General features: G+C 36.6%; 1 protein-coding gene across 1 annotated transcript in view; it reads left to right on the top strand.

The window, feature by feature from the left end:
• Nucleotides 1-19,499, top strand: part of KDM7A (lysine demethylase 7A) — a 99,067-nt gene that overhangs the window by 36,630 nt on the left and 42,938 nt on the right. Inside the window, exons 2-7 of the mRNA XM_034965095.3 lie at nucleotides 4,729-4,814; nucleotides 10,276-10,393; nucleotides 14,281-14,441; nucleotides 16,351-16,492; nucleotides 17,111-17,297; nucleotides 19,140-19,302. Coding sequence (XP_034820986.2) covers nucleotides 4,729-4,814; nucleotides 10,276-10,393; nucleotides 14,281-14,441; nucleotides 16,351-16,492; nucleotides 17,111-17,297; nucleotides 19,140-19,302 — 857 coding nt within the window. The remainder of the gene's footprint in view (nucleotides 1-4,728; nucleotides 4,815-10,275; nucleotides 10,394-14,280; nucleotides 14,442-16,350; nucleotides 16,493-17,110; nucleotides 17,298-19,139; nucleotides 19,303-19,499) is intronic.

The following is a 19,499-nucleotide window of genomic DNA, read 5'->3' as shown; positions in this document are numbered from 1 at the left end:
CATATTCACCTTTTGCTTTCTATGGGAAAAGTGATGTAAATCCAAATTGGACAAATAAAGTAAACTTATGTTCTACTCAAAAGCAAAGTGTAATAGCTTGATTTAGTTATGTGGATTCAGTATTCAAGCAGCAATGTCATGTTATTTGTTGACATCTTCTGGTTTTGACCTTTTGGGATTGCAGCAAGCTCTACTCAAGCTCTCAAAGACTTTACAGTAGCAAGTGTACTAGAGTTCTCTCAGGTGAGAGTAGGCTTGTTTTTGCATATCCGGAGGTCTCTGATTTATTGCTTTTGATATTTTGTTGTAGTTATTAGATTAATACATTTCAAGATTTTTGTTTACCTAATTTTTTACATGGTTGTGGGTAGAATTTTAATTGTGAAATTGAGTATTTTAATTGTGTATTGTGTTGTGTATTTTTATTTAGTATTTTAATTGTGGAATAATAGAGGAAATGTGTCTAAAACATAAATCTACAGTTTAATCAATAATTATAAAATATACACCCATGTAATAATTGTCTAGAACCCCAGGACACCACCTGCCATCCTTTTCAGATGACAGTCCTCAGAGGAAACCATTGTCCTTTCAAGATCCATCTCTTCCTTGTTTTTTTAAGATAGTTTTATTATCCCTAAACAGTATACTTCACCTTTCCCTAGTTTTGAATTTTCTGCATACATAGAATATATCATATGTACTCTTTTATGTCTTTTTTTTTTTTTTTGAGATGGGGTCTTGCTCTGTCACCCAGGCTGGAGTGCAGTGGCACCATCTCGGCTCACTGCAAGCTCCGCCTCCCAAGTTCATGCCGTTCTCCTGCCTCAGCCTCCGAGTAGCAGGGACTACAGGCGCCCACCACCACGCCCGGCTAATTTTTTGTATTTTTAGTAGAGATGGGGTTTCACCGTGTTAGCCAGGGTGGTCTCGATCTCCTGACCTCGTGATCTGCCCGCCTTGATTAACTTGTAGATTTCATTCATTTATTGTATGATTTTTTTTTAATTTTCATTACCATATAGAGTTCTGTTATGAGAATATACTGTATCCATTTTACTATTTATAGACTTCACAAATAGTGATTCTATAAGCGGTTCTGTATAGGTAGGTATCCTGGTGCACATGTGCCTGAGTTTCTTTAAGGTGTGTTTACCTAAAAGAGGATTTGCTTGGTCATTGAGTAATCATAGAATATTTGATTCTTCAGTTTTAGTGCAAAACTGTTTTCCACAATGGCTGTATCAGACTATCAGTTTAAAGTTCCTATTGCTCTACATCATCTTCAACACATGGTATCATCAGGCTTTTTAGTTTTAGCTGGTCTGTTGGGTATGTTGTGGTATTTATTGTGCTTTTAACTTATATTTCCCCCAGTTACTTATGAGGTTGTACACATTTTTATGTGTGATTCAACCACTTAGAGTTCCTTTTATGATGTGCCTATCCGAGTATTTTGTTCATTTTTCTATTGGTTTTTTTTTTTGTATTGATTTATAGGAGTTCAGTATATTCTGGGTATAATTCCTTTGGTGGCCACCTGTATTGTAATGTCTTCTGCTACTCTGGCTTATCATTTCACTCTTTATAGTTTAATGAATAGGAGTTTATTTTAATATGGCTGAAGTTATCAGTTTTCCCCCTTATGGACAGTGCTTTTTGTGTTTTGATTAAGACAGTCCTTCCTGTCATAAAGTCATAAAGATATTTTCTATATTATGTTATACCACCTTTGTACTTTGTGTTTTATGTGTGTTTAGGTTTATCATCTACTTTGGAATAAATTTTTATGAGATAGCAAAATAATTTTATTTTGCTTCCTTTAAAAAGATATAAATATCTTTTATATATGATATATAAATATCTTTTTTATATATAAATATATATTATATATAAATATCATTTATGGATATATAAAATATCAAGCCTATTTTATATAAATATATTTTACATAAATATCTTATGTATGTGTTTCTTTTTATCTTAACAAAGATATATATCTTTTTTTTTTTTTTTGAGACAGAGTCTCACTGTATCACCCAGGCTGGAGTGCAATGGCGTGATTTCGGTTCACTGCAACCTCCACGTCCTGGGTTCAAGCGATTCTCCTGGCTCAGCCTCCCAAGTAGCTGGGATTACAGACATGCGCCAACATGCCTGGCTAATTTTTGTATTTTTAGTAGAGGTGGGGTTTTGCCATGTTTGCCAGACTGGTCTCAAACTCCTGACCTCAAGTGATCCGCCCACCTCGGCCTCCCAGAGTGCTAGGATTACAGACATAAGCCACCCCACTAGGCCAATATATCTTTTTTAAAATAAAAAGATACATATATATAAGATATTGATATAGAGGCTATATAAAAAGTGTCCAGGACCTTGTATTGAAAAGTTTATTCTTGCCGTGTGCTCTTCCGTGCCTCCTGTTACACATGAGTGCACACATATACATGGATCTGGTTTTGGGCACTGGCATCTGTTTCATATTGCCTTGATTCCTAGAGCTTTAAAATAAGTCTTGATACTTGGTAGAGTTTTAGGGTGGGGGGGGTTGTTTTGTTTTCGTTTTTGTTTTCTGTGAATGCTTTGAGTATTCTTGGCCCTGTACATTTCCATATTAATTTTAGAACCAGCTTGTCAGGTTCCACCGATCTTGATTGGAATTAAATTGAATCTATAAATCACTTTGAGGAGAATTAATTAATATCTTTACATTATTGAACCTCAAACCCATGGTCGTGGTGTATATCTCCCTTTATTTAGGTTTTCTTTAAAGTCTCTCAATAATATTTTATACTTTTCCCTAAAGAAGCTTTGCATAGTTTTTGTTAAATTTATTCCAGTGTACTTGACATTTTTATGCAGTTGTACATGGTATTTCACTTTTTAGCTTTATATTGTTGGTTTATGGAACTAGAATTTTTTAATATACTAATATTTAGCAATCTTTTTCTTGATTCTTATGATTTCTCTATAGATTCTTTTGCATTTTCTGGATGTGTAACCATAGCACTTGCAGATGACAGCTTTTTTTCCTAATTCCTATGCCTTTTAATTCTTTTCCTTATTTTACTGTTACCAGTTCGATCCTCCAGCACAGTGTTCACTAGAACACTGAATAGTATTCAGTAGTAATAGCAGGTATTCTTGCTTTTTTTTTTTTTTTTTTTTTGAGATGAAGTCTCACTCTGTTGCCTACTGCAACCTCTGCCGCCTGGGTTCAAGCAATTCTCCTGCCTCAGCCTCCCAAGTGGCTGGGATTGCAGGCACCGGCCATCGTGCCCAGCTAATTTTTGTATTTTTAGTAGAGACGGGGTTTCACCATGTTGGCCAGACTGATCTTGCACTCCTGATCTCGTGATCCACCCGCCTTGGCCTCCCAAAGTGCTGGGATTACGGGTGTGAACCAGCACACCCAGCTGCTGTGTTCTTAATCTCAGAGTGACTGGTTTCATGTTATTTGCATAGGATGTTTTAGAAGTATCCTTTTCCAGATTATGGAAGTATCCTCTAAGCTTGCTAAGAGGTTTGGTTATTTACTTTTTAATCAAACATAAATGTTGAATTTTATCAGATACTTGTCCTGAATCTTTTTAAATGGTCATATGATATTTTTCTTTTAATCTAATAATGTGGTAAGTTTCACTGATTTAAGATTTTTAGTGTTAAAAATCTTGTATTCCTTGTATTCCTGGGATAGACCCAACTTGATATTTGCATCTTTACTCATAAATGAGGGTGACTTATAATTCTTTCCAAGTTTTGGTACCAAGGTTATGCTGTCATTAAATGAGTTAGGGAGCAAATCCTTTTTTCCTACTCTCTGGAGTAAATTTGATATAATATTAGATTTATTTATTCCTTGAATATTTGATAGAACTTGCATGTGAGGTCGTCTGGGCCTGGAGTCTTGTTTGTGGGTCAATTTTTAAAATTACTAAGTGATCGTTCAGGACTATTCAGGCACTCTATTTCCTCATGACTCAGGTTTGCCCATATCTAATATTTTAAATCTCTTAGCATAAAATTGTTCATAATATCCTCATTTATATCTAATGTCTTTAGGATCATTCCTAAAATGGGCTATGCCTTTTCTCTTTTATCTTGGCCTTGCATGAGGTTTACCAGCTTTGTTAATCTTTTCAAAGAATCAATTTTTGTCTTCAATGCTGTAGTACGTGTTTTTTATGTCATTGATTTCTGCTGTTTATTTTTCCTTCTATCTGTTTTTAAGGTTTTTTTGTCTATTCTTTTTGTAACTTCTTGAGGTAGATACATAGCTCATTAATTTCAGCCTCTTTTTTTCTAGCAGATGCATTTAAAGCTATATGTTTCTGTTTACAAGTGCTTCATCCCACAAATTTTGTCATATTGTATTATCATTGTTCACATTTTAATATGATTTATCTTTTGATTCATTTTATTGACATTTAATAACAGGTGACATTTACATAATGGTTGAGGATTTTATGGCTTATAACTGCAGTATTTCTGATGTCTCTACTGCTGCTAAGAGAGGATTACTTTGAGTATAGTATATTCTCCCTCACACTCACTTAGCAAGTTTGTAGAGAACAGAATAAAATTTATCTTTATATGTGTTTCTGTGCTCTACAAAAATGTGTTGGTGAGGTGGTTGTACATTTCTCAGCTAAATTCCAACCACTGTATTATAGTTAAGCGAAGATTTTCAACTTACTTACATACTGATTTTGGTTTTCTTTGTCTTAGCTGTGTTGGAGTAGAAGAACATCATGCTGTTGACATTGACCTGTATCACTGTCCCAACTGTGCAGTTTTACATGGTTCCTCCTTGAGTAAGTACTAGATGCTTAAATAAAAATGGACATTTCAGAAAAACTGACATTTCAAACTTACATGTACATGGTAATACTTTAATGATACTCTGAGGAGTTATATTACACCCTTCAAGAACTGTAGGGAAAGATTTTGCTCAAGGTATTTAGGATGTAGTTTTTGTTTCATTAAGTCAGAAGATTAAGGGGGGAAATGTACTGTCAGTCTTAATTGCCAGTGCAGAGTCCCCAAACTCAACTACATAGTTTGATATCTTTCAATTTGAGAAGTGTGGTAAAGTAAAATTTTTCTGTTTCTGGAAACTGATTTCACTTGTTTTGCTCTCTTCACAAATAGAAGATCTTTAGTAGTATTTTGGGAGAGTATACAGAATAAGACTTTAATGCACTCATATGCCTTATATTTTAAGGAGAAAATGAGAGCATTGATAAGCTAAAATATTACTTATATTTTCTGAATTTGGTTGCTATATTGAGTATGGCCTGGAGTCCTGCCCAGCCATCCTCTCTGCCTGAAACCCCTTCCTGAGATCTGAGGAAGTAGAGATACAAGGACACACCAGACCAGGTTTCTGACCACACTCTTCTTCCTAAGAAGGGAGAGCAAAGCCAGGGAAGCCTCAGGCATCTTTTGGAGTGGACCAACATCACACCTAATATGATATCTATTTTCAGCTTTTTACAGATGCTTCAGAATCTTTTACAGGTGCTTCAGAAGAATACATTGAAATGTTATTGTGCAAATGTGAGAGAAAAAGGCTTGGATTATGTTATAAATTTTTTTTTTTTTTATTTGAGACAGGGTCTTGCTCTGTCACCCGTGCTGGAGTGTAGTGGTGCTATCATAGCTCACTGCAGCCTTGACCTCCTGGGCTTAAGTGATCCTCCTGCCTCAACCTCTGGAGTAGCTGGGACCACAGGCATGCTTCACTACACCCAGTTAATTTTTTGATATTTTGTAAAGACAAGGTCTCACTTTGTTGCCCAGGCTGGTCTCGAACTCTGCCTCAGACTCCCAAAAGTGCTGTGATTTCAGGCATGAACCACCACACCTGGCCTGTAATAACTATTTGTTTTGACATTTTAGGCTGCAGACTAGCATTTTTATATTCACAAAATTAAAGGGAAAATTATAGGCTTTGTCATTTTAAAACCTTTGCCTGAATGTACCTTGATATACACACTTGGGTTGGTTTTAGGTAACTTATATGACCTCATTATTTTACATGCAGCTTTTTTCCTAGTACTTTTTTCCAATAGAGTAGACATTTTGTTCTGTTGTATTTTTTCAAAAGAGACTTACTGGCAACTGACTGCTGATTTGTTTTGTTAGAAATATTAGTAATTTTTCTAATATCTTTGTAAGATACTTAAAAATTTAAGCTACCTGCATACATTAAAATATTTCCTTTTAAAATAGAGGCTATTCCTTTTGTTAAGTATACAGCATAAAACTTGAGGTTAGCAAATTGGGGGAACTGTTACATGTGTAATTGACTAGTTTATTGTCATAAATGTTTTTAAATGATTTTTCTCTGGCTAGCACTGAGTATATGATATATAACTTGAAATAATTGTTGACTGGGAGTAACTCTTGGAGAAAGTAAATAAATAATATGATGTTATCTCAAGGGAGACTTAACTAAAATTTATAGCAGTTTTAGTTTAGAATTTAAGTATACAGTCCCAAAATGAAATAATTTGAATTTAACTTCTATGAAATACTAAGTAAGTTACTATGAGGCAGAATAATGTGATACACTTCATTTTTTTCTATATGATTTAATTTTTTTAAAAACATGTTATACTCACTAAATTGATTACACAATCCATAATGGATCACGACTTCACTTTGAGTAATTATGCTTTGGAGAGAAGCTTGCCTATGCTTCTCATCCCTGAAGAACGTAAGACCAGGCATTGACTATCTTCTGGTCAGACGTCCAACTCTGTGTACTTACAGGGAAAACGCCCAAGATCCAGTCATCTGTTCTATCTTGATTTAAGGCTCACCTTCCCTACTCCTCACCTTCTATCACCAACTTGGTTAATCCCTTTTGATCCCTTTCCCTCTGCTATTAAGCTTCTCTCTCTTTTTTTTTTTTAATTTATTTTTTATTTTTTGAGACGGAGTCTTGTGCTGTCGCCCAGGCTGGAGTGCAGTGGCACAGTCTTGGCTCACTGCAACCTCCGCCTCACAGGTTCAAGCAATTCTCCTGCCTCAGCCTCCTGAGTAGCTGGGATTACGGTTGTGTGCCACCACACCTGGCTAATTTTTGTATTTTTAGTAGAGACAGAGTTTCACCATGTTGGCCAGGCTGGTCTTGCCTCGGCCTCTCAAAGTGCTGAGATTACAGGCGTGAGCCACTGCGCCTGGCCTCTTAGGCCTGTCTTACTTGCTACCTGGGTTTCCTGTTGGTTTCAGAGATTCCCTAGGAGTCCTTATTATTGATACCATTTAGCCAGTATAATAACTACTTCATATGGTGAATTTAGACTTTACCCTCTTACTGGGAATTAAGAACTCTATTTGAGGGCAGGTATCAAAAAACAGCCCACAAATAACTTAAATATGTATTCTCTGTCTTCTTTAGGCACATGCAATCCAAACACAAAATTTTCTCCTTTCCCTTTAACCATTACTAAAATATTCCTTCACTGACCCTCCTTCCTTTAAGAAATTCAGTCAGCTGTTACACAGTGGCTGATTTTATGGTTAGCATGTTGGCCCAACAGGACACTTGTATCCTTCTGTTAACCTCCTCCAAGTCAGCACATTTAAAAGGAAATGATAGTGATTGGCAGCTTATTACATGGTAGGCACTATAGTAGGTAAGTAAGTACTTAACCTATGTTATCTTCTTTGATATTTATAACAACTCCATGTGAGAAATGAGAAAAATGATCTAGCTAGCCCTTTTATGTAGCTATTTGGCAGAGCTGGAGTTTGAACCCCTAGCAGTCTAATTCCAAAGCTGATGCACTTCACTGATTAATCTCTTCTGCAAAAATGAAAATTAACTACTGGGGTTGCTGAGGTAGGAGGATTGCTTGAGCCCAGGAGCTTGAGGCTGCAGTGAACTGTGATTGCGCCACTGTACTCCAGCCTGGGTGACAGAGGGAGACCATGTCTTAAAAAAGAAATAAAACTTAAGAATGCAATATCATACTTTACCTATCAAATGGGCTGCCTTTTTCTTTTTTTTTTTTTCTTTTAAGTACTGATGCCCATTGTTAACCCAGGGGTATGAAATACGCTTCTTATATAATACTAGTAAGGAAAGTAAGTTACTAGTACCACTTTTTTGGAGACAGTTTTGTAATATGTAGCAATTATCTTAAAAATGTTGATCTTTTTTCTAGCATTTCTTAGAATTTATTCTGAGGAATTAATCAGGGAAACATTAATATATACAAACATGAATTTCACCTTTGAAGAAAGATTCAGAATGAACTAAGTGCTTAAGAATCAAAAAATGATTATAATATGGTATATCTACATCTTAAAATTGTAGTCTGTTTTAAATATTTAATAAGAAGAAAATGCTCATTATATAATAAGAAGATAAGCAGGATAAACATTGTGATCCCAATTGAAGATAAAATGGAGTTATGGGCTGGGCGCAGTGGCTCACACCTGTAATCCCAGCACTTTGGGAGGCCAAGGTGGGTGGATCACAAGGTCAGGAGATCGAGACCATCCTGGCCAACATGGTGAAACCCCATCTCTACTAAAATACAAAAAATTAGCCGAATGTGGTGGCACACCCCTGTAGTCCCAGCTACTCAGGAGGCTGAGGCAGGGGAATTGCTGGAACCTGGGAGGCGGAGGTTGCAATGAGCCGAGATCATGCCACTGCACTCCAGCCTGGCAACAGGGCAAGACTCTGTTTCAAAAAAAAAAAAAAAAAATGGAGTTATGTATCTATATATAGTAGAAAAAATCTGGAATGAAATACACTCAAATTTAGGAGTGATTTTAAATGAGAAAAAATAACATGCAAAGGATGTTTTAATGGAATTTCCTAGGAAGTTTGCTTTGTGATTCTAAATTTTTGTGAGTTTTTTTTTTTTTTTTTTTAATGGGACTTACGCTCTTCCATATTGAAGATTTGGCTGCCATAAGTTACTTGGGAATCTTGTTTTAGACTCTTAGATAATTGAATAAGTCTGATTTCCACCTCTGTTAATTATTGTGACTTCTTATCGACATGAGGACCCAATGTTGTTGTATTACTATGATCTTTGTAAGGTGGAAAAGGTTTAAAATAACTTGGAATCATAAAGTTGTTTTCCCCAAAACATATTGTGAAAATGTTCAAACATATAGGAAAAATTGGAAGAATTTTACAGCAAGCACCTATAAGCCTTATCATCTAGATTCTACTATTAACATTTTCATTACATGCTCTAACACATATCTATCCATGTAACTATTCTACTGTCTACCCATCTTATTTTTTTGATGCGTTTCTAAATAAATTGCAGATATCAGTACATTTTCCAGAATCATAGAGGTTTTAGGCTTAAGAGTAATTTTCAAGCTTAAAAAAAAAAAGATTTAAAACAGAAATTGTACATTGATACAACACACAAGAGCTGTAGGTAGTGCCACTCTGCTGGAAAGAGGAATGAGGTCCAGAGATCATTTCTTGGCTTTTTCTCTATCTCCCCTTTGTGAAGGGTTCTTCCACACAGTTTGAAAATTAGCAGTTTAATCCACCCCTTCATTCCTACATTGAGGAATCTGGATCCATAGGTGTTAAGTGACCTGCCCAAGATTGCAGAGAAAGCCATTGGCTGAACTAGGAATCAAATCCAAATCTTCTGATTTCGATTGCTGTGACTACTCAAGGTCATAGCCTTCCAGAGCTGTAGAATTACAGGGTCTTAGCATTGGAATAAATGATGAAGTTATTTATTTTGTCATCCTACCCGTCTTTCTTTAATTATGACTCAGTCACCTGCTCTTCTTTATGTCAGTGTAACTGTGCTTATTTAGGGAGTAAGTCTTCACATGAAAGAGGAAGGAATGATGCTATTAGAATAGATTTCTAATGTGAGATAAAAGGCCCTGTCCTGAGAAGACAATTTGGATTATCTGGATAATCATATTAGGACCTAATGTTCTGATGAAAATCATAATTGTATATAATTTGGAAATTGTATAGTATCTATAAGTGTGGACATTATAAAAGGCTCCATCTGCTGATTTGAATTTGTTGCTTTAATTTTATATGTTTTGAAATAAAAAGAGTAGGTTTTAAAAATCCACAGTTAATTGTCTGTAATTGCAGCATTACACTAAGCAAAATTCTCAGGCCTGGAAATGCATTAAAAACTTGAGTGTTTTTAATGTACTTACAATTGTTATTTCTGATTATGTCGGATATAATGATTAGAAAGCACATAGTATCACCAGTTACCAAAATCATTTTTTTTTAATCTTTTAAAAATCCAGTGAAAAAAAGGAGGAACTGGCACAGACATGACTACACAGAAATTGATGATGGTTCCAAACCAGTGCAAGCTGGAACTAGAACTTTCATTAAGGAATTACGCTCTCGAGTCTTCCCAAGGTATGGAAACTTACTCTGATAAAAGAAAATGTAAGAATGTAAGAATGTCGTCTCATAGAGTGACATTATATAAAGGCAATGTTTTCAAACTTAGGCTGCAACCTATTATTGTCCTCAGCCAGCTTTTCACCTTTTTTCTTCCTTAACGAAATAGAAAATTATCAGTACATTCCAAGAAATAGCAGTAAGTAAGCATATTTTCATGGAACTTTTGTTATATCTATGTGTACACTGGGTCACCCTGTAAAAACATTTAAGTGTGGGCCACAGTCCAAAAAGTTTGAAATACACTAATCTGAGGGAGTTGTGCCCAGTACTTGGTTCCTTATGATATGCAGCTGCTACCTGTTTTGTTTCTTTTGCCTCACCTTCTCTTGTTTTCCCAACTCGGCTTTTTCTCCATTGCTTTTATATGCATCTCTGCCCTACATCCACCAGAAGCACACACAACCACTGCAGGGGTGGGCTTTTTGATTTTTTAAAAAATAATGGAATATATTTGAGTTGTCTGGCTCAAAGAGAGTGGAAAGCATTATAAAGCATTTAATCATGCTAATTTAGATCATTTCCTACTCACTGCCTGACATCTATTTCAAGTGATAATGCTTAATAGGCTTTTACACAAGATCATAGTCAGGCTTGTTAAAGAGGGGAAGCACAATTTAAATTTAAATCACAGTATCACATGCAGCTTATTATGGAATTATTTCAGATCCTGAAACGATAAAACCCCTGCTATTTCTCCTCAGTCTTTAGAATTCCTCTCTAGCCCCCTGCCCCTTAATCCTTACGCAGAAACGTATAATGATAAGTATCTACCGTTGGCTCCCTCAGGTCTGTTGAGAGACAGAAAGAACACATATTTAAAATGTAGTGTTTCCACGTGATTTTTATGGTGTTAAATACCCTATTCGCAAATATTCTTTTTTATCAGTTTCCAAGTTGTAGGATAAATGTTTGCGTGTTTTCTTTTTTATTGGCTCATGCTTGATTGGTTTGGCACCTAGGCCCGAAGTTTTCAGTCTGCTTCTGGTGGTGGGCCTAAGAGAGGTTTGTGAGCTCCCTAAAATGGTATGTATAATTCAGAGTCAGTTGGGAGTGCCCATTTCTCAGGGAGAGGAGCTATAGCTTTCTTTTTTTTTCTAAATAGGTTTCTGACACAAAAATGTAGTGTTAAAAACACTGGCCTAATAATTTATGTGACTTTACTGCCAGTGACCACAAATGAGAACGGGTTATAGAGATGATCACAAATGTCCAAAATGTAATTACCATTAGTTCAGGGTCTTTGGGTTTTAATGCCACAAAGCTTTACATCATTTCAAACCATAGTAGAATAGCAGTAATTATTAAATTACACATGCTTGATATGATTAACACAGAGGTGTGTAAAATAAAGTGAATGAATTATCTTTCCCCTCCCCTATTTTAAGATTTAGTGTAAGTTTTTTGAGACCCTTTTCTACATAAAAACATTAAAACATTTATGTATATGGATGTATGGATATACATAATATTCTTAAAATGGGGTTATGTTATGCATAGTGTTGTACAATTTGCCTTTTTTACTCTATTCTGTTTCATAGATATCCTTCCATATGTATGCATAGATTTGCCTCACTCCCTAAATGCTGTGAGGTATGTAGTAATCTATAGGTACCATAATTTGCTTAACCGTCCCCATATATGTTTAGTTTGTCTCCAGATTTTCCTCTTGCAAAAAATGTACCTATATTTTAAACACTTGTCATTATGTATGTTTGATCAAAAGGGGAAATAAAACACCAAACATGTGAGATCAGGGAATACAAGTGATTTAAAATTCTCCCTTAGACTGAAGTTGAAGGAATTATTTAATCCTCAGAGGTTGGGGGAAGGAGGGACAATTGTGGATGCTTATTGGGGAAACTAAGAGGTAATACAGAGCTCCAGTTCAGTAGATGAGTCAAATGAAGAAGAACAGATTATCTAGGAAAGGACTCTCAGTTTTCTTAGGCCTTAGGCTTGCCCTTGCCTTACTGAGAGGATGGGAAGATCAGAGCCCAGTAATTCAGAGAACCAGCATCTCCTGTCTTCTTGCTACCTAGGCAGCAGATGACATCAGATAGTTAAGATCTGATTGTGTAAGTGGAGACTATTGTGTTTTAACCTTTAAGGCAAGTGTCGCACTTAATTTTGAATGTGTAGCAGCTGTAGAGCAATTGGGAGATTAAAAACTGGAATGCCCCATTGGAAGAGATCTGGTGGGCAAAGGGACAGACTCCACTTATGTTAATGTAATGCCTGTAACGTGTTGATCATCAGAGAGGGCAACTGGAGATCCAACCATTCTTGGCTTAAAGTTACTACCTAGTATTAAGACTTACTAGGCCTGGCGAGGTGGCTCACGCCTGTAATCCCAGGACTTTGGGAGGCCGAGGTGGGTGGATCATGAGGTCGGGAGATCAAGACCATCCTGGCTAACACGGTGAAACCCTGTCTCTACTAAAAAAAAAACAAAAACAAAAACAAAAAAATTAGCCAGGCGTGGTGGTGGGCGCCTGTATTCCCAGCTACTTGGGAGACTGAGGCAGGAGAATGGCCTGAACCCAGGAGGCGGAGCTTGCAGTGAGCTGAGATCACGCCACTGCACTCCAGCCTGGGCGACAGAGCGAGACTCTGTCTCAAAAAAAAAAAAAAAAAAAAAAAGACTTATTAAATACTGGTTGTAACGGGTCATTTAAATCAGTAGTTGTCAATGGGAGCATTTTGGACACTTGTCTCAGTGGGTGGGGACCAGGGATGCTAGTCATCTTTCAATATGCAGAACAAGAATTAATTGTTCTATGTTCCATTAGACTTTAGATAGTTGTGTAGAATTTTATAGTCAGATAAAATCTGACTCGTTTTTGTTTTTTATTTTTTATTTATTTATTTTTGAGGTGGAGTTTTGCTCTTGTCACTCAGGCTGGAGTGCAATGGTGAGATCTCGGCTCACTGCAACCTCCGTCTCCCAGGTTCAAGCGATTCTCCTGCCTCAGCCTCCCAAGTAGCTGGGATTACAGATGCCCACCACCACACCCAGCTAATTTTTGTATTTTTAGTAGAGACGAGGTTTCACCATGTTGGTCAGGCTGGTCTCAAACTCCTGACCTCAGGTGATCCACTCACCTCAGCCTCCCAAAGTGCTGGGAATTACAGACATGAGCCACCGTGCCTGGCCTGACTAGTTTTTATTCTAATGCACACTCTACCTTTTGCTCTCCCAAATTTCTACGCATCCTGTATCAAGTGGCTTCTGGTGTTTCTACTTAACTTAAATCTAACCATTCATTACAACTAGTTGTAAGCATCCTATTATTTTATGATGTCTTCTAGTGTAGTTTACATACTAAAATACAGGTTGAGTATCCCTTATCCAAAATGCTAAGGAACAGAAGTGTTTCAGAAATGATTTCAGATTTTTTTTTTCTTTTGGAATATTTGCATTATACTTAGCAGCTGAGCATCCCTAATTGGAAAATCTGAAATGCTCCAGTGAGCTCTTCAATTCTCAAAACATTTTGGATTTTGGAGCATTTTAGAGTTTGTATTTTTGGATTAGGGATACTCAACTTGTACATATTTTACTATAAACTAGGTTGGTTTTTTCTTTTTGCATTTAGACCAGTTTATATATATTTCTAATTATATGTATTGAATTGTGTATATTACATTATCTATAAATTTTAGTTTAGGATAGCAAAAGGAGATTTACAAAACATTTGTCATTAAAAGAATGAGAAATGATAGGTTAAGAACCACTGATATAGATAATCCAGTATATGAATTAACCCATCACTACCGTATTTTTTTTAAACTGACCTTACCAATAAAAATGACATTTTTATTCTTATGTTTTTCCTTAGTGCCGATGAAATAATTATAAAGATGCATGGCAGCCAGCTGACACAAAGATATCTGGAGAAACATGGATTTGATGTCCCTATTATGGTCCCAAAATTAGATGATCTAGGACTCAGGCTCCCTTCACCTACATTCTCTGTGATGGATGTGGAACGTTATGTAGGTACGAACTTTATTTCTTTAAGTACCTGGGAAAACATGGTAAAAGTAAAAATGATAGTCCTGGTAATATTAACGGTTAAATGAAGAAATGTCAATTTAGTTTTCTGCTCAGAAAAGTGAGGCTCAGTATCATCTATATTGAAAACTAGTTTTTCTCAGCAGACCTACAACTGTCAGAAAAACAGAATGACAATTTACTTGTTCTTATTTACTCAGCTTCATCCTGCTGCTTTCTTTTGTGCCATTAAGTTCTCTGATACTTGCTTAGGGAAAATCATTACTGAGGGATAGATATAGATACCAGGAAGAAGATATTGGAAAGTTGGATTGGTTGTAGGCATCTGTAGAATACAGGTGCAAAATTCCCAGATCCCAGTACACCAGCTGCACAGTTAGTCCTCTGGAGTCTGCTTTGTGACCTGCTGCTGCTTAGAGGAAAGGTGGTAAAAAGAGCAGATCATTTTCAAATCTGTTTTTATAATAATGACTTGGTGAATATTGCCATTTAATGATGTCTGGACTTAATTTTTGATTTTGAAAATTCCCCAAAGAAACAGAAAGACATGAGAAATAAGGGGGATCCCCTATACCCCTTGCCATGTTGTTGACATTTTCAGTCATTTCATTAATTCTCATGATATTTACAGATAAAGCTGACTATATGTAGATGTCATTTCTTGTCAGCAGTAGATAGAGAATATTTCAGATTAGATTCCAAATCTATTTTGACTCAAAATTGTATATTTACTACATTATCTCCTCAGCATGGAATATCTGAGAACTTGTCCCTTTATCGAGCCATTGGTTGACAATTCTCATTGATTATTGTTTCACTGAGGAAATCTAACTAAATATTGTAACTTCACATTCAGCTAAATTTGAATATTTGACAAGTGAGAGGATGGGGCTAAGGATTAACCTGAACCTATTTGCGTAGATAGCATCTGCAAAACAAATAGCTAGTGTAATACATGTGCAGGAAAAAAATGCTCAAACTGCTTGATAGCTAACTTTTTGGTACTGCAGAGCACTTCAGTTAAATACTATGAGCAGAACCATGTTGCCTCCTGATGATAAAGAAGTCTATAAGGCAAGACTTTCTTAACCTATATGAAGTTGCATTAAAGTAAGAAAATGGCATTTATTTGTTTTCTATTTCAGATTGGTTAAGTATTGCCATATTTTGAATTCTACCTTATCCCATAGTCCATTGTCAAACTAATTATGCTTCCTAGTGTAGCAGTGCAGTGGTCTGTAAACATCACTTCATGGGTTTATACGAAAACTGTAAATTAATCACAATTTGGAACTCAGGCCTTCGGACACTGGTACTAATGTGAACTGATTTTTGCTTCCCAATCACTAAGTTTTTCTTGAAGGAGAATATTAGAAGACAGTATCAGGAGGGCAGAAATTATCCTGGTCAACTTGCATGCTAATTCCCCAATGAGTGATGTGTTTTTTTTTGAAATGATAGCCTTAGAATATTTTAGGTGTTACAAAAGTGAAAGGGAAAAGTCAATCTCCTCATTTTATGCCTGAGAAAACTGAAATCCAGACAGTGTTGCACAATTTCTACATGCCAATATAATGTATTTTTTTGTCATTATGAGCTGTACACCAAGATATCATTAGTATATAGAAAGCTTTGTAAGCCATATACACTTTTATGTTCAGTGTAAATTGTGCAGCTCTGTCTTACTGCTTTCCTTTGCCTCTGAAAAATGTCCCTTTTTTCCTGAAAGGTCCAGTTGAACTTGAGAAATTAAGAGTATAGGGAAAATATTTGTCTAGACTACATAGTTTTATAGTTGGTTTAATTATCATACCAAGTTAAAATATTTTTTGATTAGAGCATCTGCTGATGTAACTCTTAAGTCCAATAATAGGACTGTAATTTTTCTCTGCAGGTGGTGACAAAGTGATAGATGTCATTGATGTGGCGAGGCAAGCAGACAGCAAAATGACACTTCACAATTATGTTAAATACTTCATGAATCCTAACAGACCAAAAGTGTTAAATGTGATCAGCCTTGAATTTTCAGATACAAAGTGAGTAGTTCTGGGTATTTTGGTTTAGCATTCTGAGTGTTAGCTAAATGTAGTGTAATGATGTATTTATTTTAGGAAGAAACATAGTTGTGACTTCTAAAGTTGTCCAGTGGTAGCAATGTTATAAATTTTGCATTGGGGCACTCAGAGATACTTAGAAATAAGATGTATTTTAAACTTTTGGCTGGGCACAGTGGCTTATGCCTTAATCCCAGCATTTTGGGAGGCCAAGGCGAGTGGATCGCATGAGGCCAGGAGTTCAAAACCAGCCTGGCCAACATGGCGTAACCCCCTCTCTACTAAAAATACAAAAATCAGCTGGGCGTGGTGGCACATGCCTGTAATCCCAGCTACTCAGAGAGGCTGAGGCACGAGATCTCTCGAACCCGGCAGGATGGAGTTTGCAGTGAGCCAGGATCGCGCCACTGCACTCCAGCCTAGGCGACAGAGCAAGACTCTGTCTCAAAAACAAACAAACATGTGTTTTAAACTTTTAAGTGTTGTTGTTAACCTTAAGTTCCATTTAATTATTTGGTTTGGGAATAGATGAGAAAAACAATTTTTAAGAATTTTTAATTTGCATGATGTGGGTGTGTGTGTATGTTTGTTTTTTGAAAGGATGTCTGAATTGGTGGAGGTCCCTGATATAGCCAAAAAACTTTCCTGGGTGGAAAATTATTGGCCAGATGATTCAGTCTTTCCCAAGCCATTTGTTCAGAAATATTGCTTAATGGGAGTTCAAGACAGCTATACAGATTTCCACATTGACTTCGGTGGAACTTCAGTCTGGTACCATGTCCTCTGGGTAAGATTGGGGTATTTTTTGTTCTCTCACTGACAAAAACATATAGCCCTAGTTTTTCAGTGGTATATTCATTTCTTGTAAATGTTACTTGTAAAGGGGGAAGTTTTTTTTTTTTTTTACTTTTTAACCAGGAACTGTCACTTTGCCTTTAAACGTTACGATTTTTTTTTTAATCTCAAATAATGGAAGAGCCATGACTTTTATTAGATTTACTTTCTGCCCTCATCTTTTAAGTTGGTTTCTTTTAGGCTTTTGTCTCTTCTTGATTTTTTTTCCCCTAGTTAATTATCCTTTAATCCCTGAATTAAATATCTGTGAAGGAGCAAAATTACAGGAATAATTGCTTCTGGCCTTAATGTTGGGCGAGGATAGCTTGTTGGATAAGTCAGGAATGCCTATAAAAATACCAGTTCTTGGCTGGATGTAATGGCTTACACCTATAATCCCAGCGCTTTGAGAGGAGGCCAAGCTGGGAAAATTATTTGAGCCCAGGAGTTCAAGACCAGCCTGAGCAACATAGTGAGACCCTGTCTCTAAAAATAAAAATAAAAACATTAGCCAGGCGTGGTGGCTCATTCCTGTAGTCACAGCTACTCAAGAGGCTCAGGCAGGAGGATCACTTGAGCCCAGGAAGTTGAGGCTACAGTGTGCTGTGATTGCACCACTGCATTCCAGCCTGGGCAACAGAGCGAGATCCTGTCTCTAAAAATAAAAATAAAAAAAGTAGCCAGGCATGGTGGCTCATGCTTGTAGTCACAGCTACTCAAGAGGCTGAGGCAGGAAGATCACTTGAGCCCAGGAAGTTGAGGCTGCAGTGTGCCGTGATCACTCCACTGCACTCCAGCCTGGGCAACAGAGCAAGACCCTGTCTCTAAAAGTAAAAATTAAAAAATTAGCCAGGTGTGGTGGCTCATGCCTGTAGTCGCAGCTACTCAAGAGGCTGAGGCAGGAGGATCACTTGAGCCCAGGAAGTTGAGGGCGCAGTGTGCTGTGATTGCACCATTGCACTCCAGCCTGGGCAACAGAGCGAGACCCTATCTCAAAAAAACAAAACAAAAAACCAATTATTTGCAATTTATATTCACCTTGCTTTATCTAGAGCTGCATTGTTCAAAACAGTTGCCACTAGCCATGTGTGACTAAATTTAAATAATTAAAATGGAATGTAATTAAAAATTCAGTTCCTCGTTTATACTAGGCACATTTCAAGTGCTCAGTAGCCACATGTGGCTAATGGCTACTGTGTTGGTTAGCACAGATACAAAAAATTTCCATCAGCACAGAAAGTTGTATTGGAGAGTACTGATGTAGAAACTCAGTCTTCATCTATATCAAATGCTTGTGCCTCAGCAATGTTCTGGGCTATATTTGTTGCTGGGTCCTTGGGTTCCTGTTTTTTTTCTTCATGAAGTAGCAAAGAATTAGTTTATTAAAGGAAGCTTATTTATAGGTTTTTAAAAATAATTACGCTGTGGATCTTAGTAGAAAGGGCAAAGCTTGCAGAGATGACTGTGGGCCTGTCAACACATATTTACTTCTCTATTTGACAATGAGAGGAGGTCAGTGGGATGTTTGTGCTTCTCTGCCCTCCTGTCTTGCAGCTATTTCTTCAACACTACTTTATTGACTCCTTGTCAGTTGAGGAGGGGGAGCTTTAAACATGAAAACGTTTACTAAGGGCAATAGCTACTGATCAGGTGTGTGAAATATGTCTTTTGAACCTAAAAGAATCTGATAATTATCCAGTTTAATTTGTATCATTGTATTGAGAAATTGCATCAATGTAGGCTATCGTAAGTATGGCTTTTGCTTTTTCAAAAATAGTATGATACTTCCTTTTAGGGTGAGAAGATTTTTTATTTAATAAAGCCAACAGATGAAAATTTGGCACGTTATGAATCTTGGAGTTCATCTGTGACCCAGAGTGAGGTGTTCTTTGGAGATAAGGTGGATAAATGCTACAAATGTGTGGTAAAGCAGGGACATACCTTATTTGTTCCTACAGGTAAGGTTTTCATCCCATCCCCTACTCAACATGATTGATACTCAGTCACATGGAGTTGGCTTTTAACAAGAACGTCTGGCTTTAACATGTTTGGAAAGTAGTTTTTATGACATTTGTTAAGAAATAATTCTGATCTTGGACTTTTATGTTTTGTTCCTTAGAGGGTTTCTCTTCTAGTTAGGACTTCTTTTGGCCTT

This window comes from Pan paniscus, chromosome 6 (assembly GCF_029289425.2).
Source record: "Pan paniscus chromosome 6, NHGRI_mPanPan1-v2.0_pri, whole genome shotgun sequence".
Lineage (NCBI taxonomy): Eukaryota > Metazoa > Chordata > Mammalia > Primates > Hominidae > Pan > Pan paniscus.
The sequence above is the reverse complement of the archived record's forward strand: the minus strand, read 5'-3'. Positions and strand labels throughout refer to the sequence as shown.